The sequence below is a fragment of the Alligator mississippiensis genome, chromosome 6 (genome assembly GCF_030867095.1).
Source record: "Alligator mississippiensis isolate rAllMis1 chromosome 6, rAllMis1, whole genome shotgun sequence".
Taxonomy (NCBI): Eukaryota; Metazoa; Chordata; order Crocodylia; family Alligatoridae; genus Alligator; species Alligator mississippiensis.
In genome coordinates, this window is record NC_081829.1 from 23,732,385 (window position 1) to 23,742,706 (window position 10,322).

The following is a 10,322-nucleotide window of genomic DNA, read 5'->3' on the forward strand; positions in this document are numbered from 1 at the left end:
ATCATGGCTTGCTCAAGAGAGTCTAGCAGGCATCTGCTGTTGCTGTTTTAGCTCAAGTGGAAGTAAGCAAGGCTGGCAATCCATCACTCCCAGCTTCAAGCCCTGTTTGCATGTTGCCCCATGAAGAAAGTAGAGTTCATGTGACTAACTGCACATGATAGAGTTTGTTTATCCAATTTTCTTTAAAACCTGAATTGTTTGATTCATATAAGAGAAAAAAAATCCTTGGAAATAGGCTTTGGAGTTAGAAACCATTCTAATCCTCCAGCTCTGATGCAGTTTGCAAAATCTGGGATACCATGCAGTGACCAGTTCTCAGGTTTCACTTGGGCATGCCATGCTGGCAAGGCTGAAGGCTACACAAAGTCTCCACATGAACTAGGCCGGGGCGGACAATTATTTTGGCTAGAGGGCCACTTACTGAGTTTTGGCAAGCCATCGAGGGCCCATGACAGGCTGCCAGGGGCAGATAAATATTATTTTTTTTTATTTTTAGCGGCCCCATGGGTCAGATAGAACGGCCTGCCAGGCTGCATTTTGCCCACCCCTGAGCAGGCAATCAGGCTAGTTTGCTTTGTTAATGCTAGAATCCCCAGCAATCCTGAAGCAACAAAGGAAGAGCAGAGCACATTGTTTCATGGGTGCTAAATAAACTTTCTCCCCAGCATGTCTAATGCCTGGGTCTGGGCCAAAGCTACCCTCTACCACATACCCTCCCATCTCCGAGTCACAAGCTTCATTGGGAGTACAGCCTTAAGGTAGGAGGTTATGATGATGCAGCAAGTTTCTCTAGAGATGATGCTCAACAGGGTGAGATTCTGAAAACCTGTGAACACCATCTGCACCAGTAGCTCCCTCTGGTCAAACCCCAGCAGCGGACTGTAGAAGGTACCTGGCTAAATGAGTGGAAATGCAGAAGACAGCTTAAACAAATATAACCTTCGTCTACAGGATGGACAAAGGAATCCAACCAGTCTGCATGACAGACCATAAAAACTGTCCCTTTCTGCTTGTAATGCCATAAGAGCTGGGAGTTTAGGCTAACTGCATAGTTTTTAGCATTGATGCATTCTTTGTGATCCTACTCCAAGTATAGGGTTACCATATTTCCAGTTCCAAAAAAGAGGACACCGGGGGAGGGGGGCATTTCTAACTGTTACAGTAAATAACAAGTATTATTGCCTCAGAAATTAAATGCAAAACAAAAATAAAGCCACAGCCCCCTGGCCCCTCACTCCCAAGCCAAAAATACTCCCCACCTGCCTTTCACTCCCAACTGGCAGCCCCCCATCCCTGCTGCTGCCCCTCATTCCTGACTCGCAGAATCCTGGCCCTGCCAGTGCCCCTCACTCCCAACCCACAGTACCCCCCATCCCTCCTGGTGTCCTGCACCCCTGACCCACAGCCCCCCGTCCCCCTCATGCTCCTCACTCTCAAGCCACAGCCCAGCTGGTGCCCCTCACTCCCAACCCTCAGCTCCCTGCTCCCCCCAGCCCTGCTGGAGAGGGCCCCCAGCTGTCCCCGTCCCAACCTTGCTGGAGTTCAGAGTCTGCGGCGGGTGTGGCTCATGCAGGCAGCGGCAAAGTGAGTCCAGGCCCTGCTTCGGCTGGAGGGAGGAGGAGGCGGCAAACCTGTGGCACCCCTTACCCTGGGATGGGGCTCTTGAGCTCTGCCAGGTGGCCCAGCCATGGCCTCACCCCCCCTCCAGCAGCATTTCCAAGGCACTGTGCCCCTGCAAGTAAGGGCACCAGCCCCAGCGCCAAAGTGGGAAGACTGGTCAGCAGGAGCAGCAGCGGGGAATTTTTAAAATCACTCAAGCAGGTAAAAATCTTCCTTCCCCCCTCCTTCCTCTCCATACACAGTTCCCCTCCCCTCCCCTCCCCTCCCATTCCCTCTCCTCCCCTCCCTTCCCACCCCTACTGCAACTGTCTACAGCTTCCTGGGGGTGCTCCAGAACCACTCCTGTCCCACTGCAGCTGGGCTCCACAAGGAGCCAGGCTCAGCCAGAAGCAACTGCAGGCAGGCTCCCTTTGCTGCACCTGTTCCCAGGCTATCACCAGGGAGCACAGGAGCCTGGCCAAGGAGGAAGGATTCAGCTGTTGGTGCTGTCCCTGGCTGAGCCCAGTTCTGGGTGGAGCCTGGCTGGAGTGGTCAGGAGCATCTCTGAAGCTTCTCCCCGCTCCTGTCCCAGAAGTAGCAGGGAGAAGGGAAGGGGAGGTGTTGCTGAGCATGGAAGAGAAGGGAGGGGGGATTATTACTTGCTTGGAGACTTAAAAACTAAGTCCCCTCCCCAGCTGCTGCTCCTACAGTGTAGTTGCCTGATGGGGGTAGGGAGGTATCAGCAGCAACACTGCACTCCTGGATCTGCCCCAGCTTGACAGAAAAGTCAAAGAGCTATCCAAATCCAACAGTCCTTTTTTTCTTATATCTAATAGTTAAATGGAGTCACATGGCTAGCATCACAGCCAGCCACCTTTGACTCCCCAACCTAAATGAGCAAGTACACATTTACAGCTGGACGACAGGCAGTAGCCTTTGTCATAAATCCAGAAAAGAACTTAAACCCACACTCCCAGAGCCACAGCAAGCTACGGAAGCCACTCTGCTAGTGCACCCAGGGATTAATAGAGCTCAGACCTTAATTATTTAAAAAATATCCAGATAAGAGTTTGTATCAGATTAACAAAACTGAATTGTAAAACCTATTTATGCTAGCATCATTTAAATGTGAAAACAAGTGTGCTCTGCACAGGGATCACATTACTCCTAACTTATTTCTGAATGTACTGGAAATGCTGCAGCACCTCCATTTACACAAAAACATGAGATTTTCATTTAAATATGAAATGAACAATAAACTCAGTGCATCAATCCTCAATTAGCTTGACAGCAATTTCAATCTATTTTATGTTCTCTGCATATTTTCAGGTTCCTGTGCAACAAAGATTCTTCTTGTGACACCTCAGAAATTGAGAGGGGTAAAACCAAAAGTTTTGGAAGCCTCATGAGACATTTTGGGGGTTTTGGCACGTGGCAGGCTATTTGGAGATGTAGCGTAAGCCAATTAACTATTTCTGACACAATTATCAGCAGTGAAATTATAGGGTGAGCTAATTACAACCTTCCAACTACAAAATACTCTTGTGCCCTTTATTTTAAAACCTTGAATTGCTTGCGGTGGGGCTTTGAATTGTAGCAAAGGGTAAAGTTCTAAAACTAGACAAGTGCCCTGTTTTTATCTAATTCAATCCAGTCAAAATTTGCTGGGATATAAACTAGTAACCACCATTTTCCCTCCCTCACTTCTGTTGTTTGGAAGAACTTGCCAGCTCGCCAAAATAACAACTGAATATCAATGTTCTAATGTACTTGCTGGTCCACGTCACAGCCAGCGCAGCAGCAGCATGCTGTACTGGGAACATCTGCAAGCTATTGAAGCAGCTGCTGCTTAGTGGGTAGAGAAAGAGTCAAGCTGGGCTTCCTTGACCACCCCAACAGGTCATCTTGCCTCTTCAGGAGGGCATCAGATGAGGCAGAGGCTCCCCAACTCCCAAGGTAGGAACTGACTCAGGTCAGACCCCAGCCATTTGCAAAAGCCATGACCTCATCCTAGGGTCCTGTTCCTCCAATAGAAGGACAGCAGCTTTTTCAGACTATCAGCTAGTGTAGTTAGTCCCTTAACACAAATATCACTACCTGGCGCTGAATGTTCAGGTTGCGTTTGGTGATGGTGAAGCATGGCTAGAAAGAGAGAACTGCTGCAGTTGTAATTAGGGCATCTTATTTTGATCTTAAAAGGGAAAAAAACACCTAGGAAATGCATACCACAGAACTACATTACACTGTTATTGACTTCAAAGTGAAGCATGCCAGAAAGAAGACTAATGCTTCACCCTTAAGGCAACCTCTGATGCATGATGAGGCTCAAGATGGTTCCTTATTCCTAGTTCCTTATTCCCGGGTCTGTATTCCCAATTCCTTTTTCAAAGCTAATCTATACCCAGTAAAAGCTTGTTATTAATGAATTACACATCCTAAAGAGAGAGAATGTCATTAGCTATGCATATGTACTAATTAATATGTAAAATAATATCCCATATCAAGTACAGAGCCCTAAATGAAGGTCATATTAAAGTGGGATTATGGGACAAAATATTTCTTGGGCCACCCCAAACTTCCTCTCCATGCCACTGGGAGACTCTCCCAAAGAACCCTGACCACAGTCCTGCCCAGACCAAAGCATGGTTTAGCCATGCCAGGCTGCCAACTGACAGCCCCATGCCCACTGTACTAAGTATAATAGCACAACTAAGGAACTGGTTTTGGGGCTGGGATTATGGCTAGAAATCCTGTTTGGGCCACCCCACAACATACCTCTGTGGCACCGGGGGACTCCCCTGGACATCTCTGGCCAGGGTCTTGCCTGGCCCAAAGTACAGTTTGTTCCTGCCAGGCTGCTAACTGACAGTCCCCCCAGCCACTGTACTAAGTGTATGGGCTGGAATAAGGAACCAGTTTTGGCTGGGTTTATGGTTGGAAATCTTTTTTAGGCCACCCCACACCATGCCTCTATATCACCTGGGGACTCTACCAGACATCTCTGGCCAGAGACTTGCCCAGCCCAAAACACAATTTGGCTGTGCCAGGCTGCCAATTTATAACCCCCCCCCCACACCCCCCAGCTGCTGTCTAACCCTAACCCTAACCCTAACACCCCCACCCCCCCCCACTGTCTATGTATCTGGACCCGAATAAGGGACTGAATTTTGGGCTGGGATTATAGATAGAAATCTTTCTTGGGCCACCCCATGCCATGCCTCTGTGGCACTGGGGGACTCTTCTGGAGATCTCTGACCAAAGACCTGCGTGGCCTAAAGCACGCTTTGGCCATGCCAGGCTGCCAACTGACAGCCCCCCAGCCACTGAGCTAAATATAAGGACCCGAATAAAGCACTGGATTTTGGGCTGGGATTATACTTATAAATCCTTCTATGGCCACCCCACACCAGAGGACTCTCCCGGACACACCTGTGGCACCAGAGGACTCTCCTGGGCACCTCTGACTAAGGTCTTGCCTGGTCCAAAGAGAGCTTTGGACTAAGCACCAATTTACTCCCCATCCTCATGTGCTATTTACATTGCTACCAATAAGGAGCTGCCCTTCTGCTGGGATCAAGGGGCAAAACCCTCATGGAATCATCCAAAAACATGTCCCCACTACCAAGAGAAGGGCCACTCGTATGGTTAAGGGCCTGCAGACCAAGCCCTATGAGGAGAGACTAGAGAAACTGGACCTTTTCAGCCTCCTCAAGAGAAGGTTGAGAGGCGACCTTGTGGCTGCCTATAAATTCATCACGGGGGCACAGAAGGGAATTGGTGAGTATTTATTCACCAAGGCGCCCCGGGGGTTACAAGAAGTAATGGCCACAAGCTAGCAGAGAGCAGATTTAGATTGGACGTTAGGAAGAACTTCTTCACAGTTCGAGTGGCCAAGGTCTGGAACGGGCTCCCAAGGGAGGTGGTGCTCTCCCCTACCCTGGGGGTCTTCAAGAGGAGGTTAGATGAGTATCTAGCTGGGGTCATCTAGACCCAGCACTCTTTCCTGCTTATGCAGGGGGTCGGACTCGATGATCTGTTGAGGTCCCTTCCAACTCTAACATCTTTGAATCTATGAATAAGAGAGCCTCCTGAAGAAATTTGAGCATGTCCCTGCTCAATGCAATGCTGGCTTTTTTAGTGTAACCCTGCCAGTTGACACCCAACCTTTAAGACCTTTATGTTGCTGTTCCACCAGGCACTGGATGGCAGGACAAACGTCTGCATGGAAATATAGGGCATCGGTACATGTGACGCACCTCTGTTCTGACACACAGTATTTAGTACGTGTCAGAGCACACTTGATTAATTGAGTCTGCTGCCAGTCTGCTGAAGTGTGCTAATTAGTGCGCTCCAGCAGCCTCTGCATCATGTGTATTCAGTTCACTGTCCCCATGTTTTAAACTGGCAGGGGTATCACTTTAACTAAAACTTTTCTAACAAGCTTTGTTAAAGTGCCCCCGGCCATGATTTTGAAGCATGGGATGCTGAATACATGTGACACTGCAGGCAATTTAATTAGAGTGGCTCTCAGAGCCATTCTTTTTAAAGCAGGCCTTCTCCCCACCTGGGACTATGTGTATAGAGGCCCCTAAGGATTTTTCAGCAGCTTTTCACACTTATCTCCAGCCGCCACCCAGAAACTTGGTAAAGTAACTTAAAACTGGGTGTTGAAATTTAAAGCAACCTGCTCACTCACCAGCAAAGGTTAAATTAAAACACGTTTATTACAAGGGAAAGGGGGAACAGTGGTACTCCCTGAACAAATCCTAAACTATTAACCTTTAACTGTAGCTCAAAATGGATCAGTCACAGTCAGTGGCAAACCAACCTGGGGAGCTCCCTCCTAGGCAAGTCACTTGGGAAGGAAGTCTCAGCCATGGCTGACATCTAGGGACTCTACAACCTGCAGTCCCAAAGAAATTCCTTATTTAAACCTGTATACTTAGTGCAGTGGGCATGAGGGCTGCCAGTTAGCAGCCTGGCATGAACAAACCACACTAAGGGCCAGGCAAGACTCTGGTCAGGGGTGTCCAGGATAGTTCTCCGGTGCCACAGAGGCATGGCGTGAGGTGGGCCAAAGAGGATTTCCTGTCGTCATCCCAGTCCAAAACCTAGTTCCTTATTCGGGCCCATATACATAGTACAGTGTCTGGAGGAGCTATCAGCTGGTAGCCTGGCATAGCCAACCTGTGTCTTGGGCCCGACAGGACTCTGGTCAGAAATAACCAAGAGAGTCCCCTGGTGCCACAGGGGCATGTTGTGATGTGGCCCAAAATGGATTTCCAACCATAATCCCAGCCCAAATTCCAGTTCTTACTCAAACCCATGTATTTAGTACTGTGGCTGGGGGGAGCTATTAGCTGGCATCCTGGCAGGGCCAAACCATGCATTGGGCTGGGCAAGCTCTGGTCAGGAAATGTCTGGGGGAGTCTGCCAGTGCTGGAGAGTCATAGCGCCAAGTGGCCCAACAAAGATTTCCATCTCTAATCCTAGTTCAAAACCCACCTCCTAATTCAGGCCCATATACTTGGTACAGTGTCTGGGGAGACTGTCAGTTGGCACCCTGGCACAGCCAAATCCTTTCCTAGGCCAGGCAGGACTCGGGTCAGAGATAACCAGGAGAGTCCCCCAGTGCAACAGAGGCATGGTGTAGGGTGGCCCAAGAAGGATTTCAGGCTATAATCCCAGCCCAAAGGCCAGTTCCTTATTCAAGAAATTACATTTAGTACAGTGGGAATGGGGGGCTGTCAGTTGGCAGCCTGGTACAGCCAAGCCACACTTTGGGCCAGGCAAGACTCTGGTCAGAAATGTCTAGAAGAGTCCCCCAGGGACACACAGGCATGGTGTCAGGTGGCCCAAAAAGCATTTCCATCTGTAATCTCAGCCCAAAATGCCAGTTTCTTATTCATGCCCATACACTTAGTACACTGTGAAAGGGGGGCTGTCAGTTGGCAGCCTGGCATGGCCAAGCTGTGCTTTAAACCAGGCAAGACTCTAGTCAGAGATGTTCAGGAGAGACCCCCTTTGGCAAAGAGGCATGCCACGGGGTAGCCCACAAAGGATTTCTAACCATAATCCCAGCCCAAAATCCAGTTCCCTATTTTGGCTCCTTATACTTAGCACAGTAGCGGGGGGGGGGGGGGGGGGGGGGGGGGGGGTCAGGTGGCAGCCGAGTACAACCAAACCGCACTTTGGGCCGGGCAAGTCTCAGGTTAGATATGTCCAGGAGAGTCCCCCAGGAGAGTCCCCCCCACCACGCTGCCCCCAACCCTGACCACAGAGTCATGGTGTCAGGTGGCCCAGAAAGGATTTCAATCTGTTATCTCAGCCCAAATGTCAGTTCCTTATTCAATCCTATGCATTTAGTACAGTGAGAATGGGGGGCTATCAGTTGGCAGCCTGGCATGACCAAGCCACACTTTGGACAGGGCAAGACTCTGGTCAGAGATGTCCAGGAGAGTCCCCCAGTGCCATAGACTCATGGTGTGGGGTAGCCAAAGAAGCATTTCCATCTCTGATCCCAGCCCAGAAACCAGTTCCTAATTCAAACCCATATACTTAGTACAGTAGCTGGGGGTGGGGGGGACTGTTAGTAGGCAGCCTGGCACAGCCAAACCATGCTTTGGGTCAGGCAAGCCTCTAGTCAGAGATGTCCAAGAGAGTCCCCTGGTGCCACAAAGTCATAGTTTGGGGTGGCCCAAATGGACTTTCAGCCATAATCCAAGACCAAAAACCAATTCCTTATTCAAGCCCATATACTTAGTACAGTGGCTGGGGGTGGGAGGCTGTCACATGGACACCTGGCACAAACAAACTGTGCTTTGGGGCAGGAAAGACCCTGTTCAGAGATGTCCAGGAGAGGCCCCCAGTGGCAGAGAGGTTTGCCTTAGGGTGGCCCAAGAAGGATTTCTAGGCCAGCCCAAACCCCAATCAAATCTAAACCCAAAATCCAGTTCCTTATTCAGGTCCTTATACTTAGCACAGTGGCTGGGGGGCTGTAAATTGGCACCCTGGCATGGCTAAACCGTGCTTCAGGCCGGGCAAGTCTCTGGCCAGAGATGTCTGGGAGAGTCCGCAGGTGGTACAGCGGCACAGTGTGGGGTGGCCCAAAAAAGATTTCCAACTGTAAACCCAGCCAAAACCGGCTCCTTATTCAAAGCATTATACTTAGTACAGTAGGCATGGGGGGTTGCCAGTTAGCAGCCTGGCAGGAACAAGCCGCACTTTGGGCTGGGCAAGACTCTGGCCAGAGATGTCCAGGAGTCCCCCGGTGCCACAGAGGTATGCCATGGGGTGGCCCAAACAGGATTTCTAGCCATAATCCCAGCCCAAAAACCAGTTCCTTATTCGAGCCGTTATACTTAATACAGTGGGCATGGGGGCTGTCGGTTGGCAGCCTGGCTCGGCCAAACCGTGCTTTGAGCCGGGCAGGACTGTGGTCAGGGTTCTTTGGGACAGTCTCCCAGTGGCATCGACAGGAAGTTTGGGGTTGACCAAGAAGTATTTTGCCCCATAACCCCATCCTAATCTGACCTTCATTTAGGGCTCTGTACTTGATGCAGGATATTATTTTACATATTAATGACTTAAGATATGTTAATTAATTAACATATGTATAGTTAATAAAATTCTCTCTCTTTAGGATGTGTAATTCATTAATAACAAGCTTTTGGGGGGCACAGATTAGCTTTGAAAAAGGAACTGAGAATAAGCAACCAACTGCAGCCTCACTGATGCAGACACCATCCCTAAGGAAACGATGGCAAACTCCTCTTCCCACGGGAGGCGCCACAGCCATTCAGACCTGCAAATCGGCCGTTTCCTAACTTTTGCGCTCTGGGCTTTGCAGTCCAGACAAGGGTCTTCGGCTGCAGCAGTTAGCAACGCTGCAGTGCAACAAAGCAGCCGGTGACCAGGTCCGCGCCGCTCCGCACCTCCGCCCGCCGCAGCCGGGACCATCTCGTCAGCCCGGGAGCGCGGGGCTCCGGACCGCTGCCTCCGACAGCCCGCGCCGCCGCCGCCGAGCCGGCTGCTGCCACGTGCCCGGCCGGCTCCTGGCGCTCGGGAGCGGGCAGCGGTCGCTAGTCCCGTAACACGGATGTCAGCCCGCCGCCCCGCAGCCTCCGCCTCGACTGCTCCGGAGAAGCGGCAGAAAGGCGCGGCTGGCGACGGCGCTGGGCGCGCCCCGGGTGCCAGCCCGGCCGGCCCTCCCTGGGCCCGCGCCCGGCCCCGGCGAGCCCGCGTGGCCCCGAGCCCGCACCGCCACGACGCCCGAGGATGCAGCGCCCGCGCCCCCCGCGCCCCGGCCCGCCGGTCTCCCGCGCGCACTCACCGCGGCCGCCCAGCGCCGCGCACAGCGCCAGCAGCGCCAGGGTCCGGGCCATGGCCGCTGCCGCCCTGCCCGGCCGCCTCTGCCGGCCTCTGCCTCCCAGCCAGCCACCAGCGCCTCGGCAGCCCGAGTCACCCCCACCCCCCGCCTGAGTCAGCCTCCTCCCGCCCAGGAAACACGGCGGGGCGGCGCCGAGCCCGCGGGGAGGGGAGGTCGGCGCTGTCCCGGGCCGGGGGTAGGAGCCGGCTCGGTGCCGGCAGAACTGACCGGGGAGGCGCGGGGCTGGGCGTCGAGCCCGGCTGTGTGGAGGGGGCAGCGCCTCGGGCACGCGGCTGGGACCGCTGGTCATCAGTGGGGCAGGACAGAGCCGGGACACTGGCAGGACAGAGGCTTT

The 10,322-nt window shown here is 52.1% G+C and overlaps 1 protein-coding gene across 2 annotated transcripts in view; it reads right to left on the reverse strand.

The window, feature by feature from the left end:
• Positions 1-10,053, reverse strand: part of ADAM8 (ADAM metallopeptidase domain 8) — a 70,629-nt gene extending 60,576 nt beyond the window's left edge. For both annotated transcript variants that reach the window (XM_059729700.1, XM_059729699.1), the window contains exon 1: positions 9,932-10,053. In XM_059729700.1, the coding sequence (XP_059585683.1) occupies positions 9,932-9,983 (52 nt within the window). In that variant the 5' untranslated portion in view covers positions 9,984-10,053. The remainder of the gene's footprint in view (positions 1-9,931) is intronic.
• Positions 10,054-10,322: the final 269 nt, after the last annotated feature.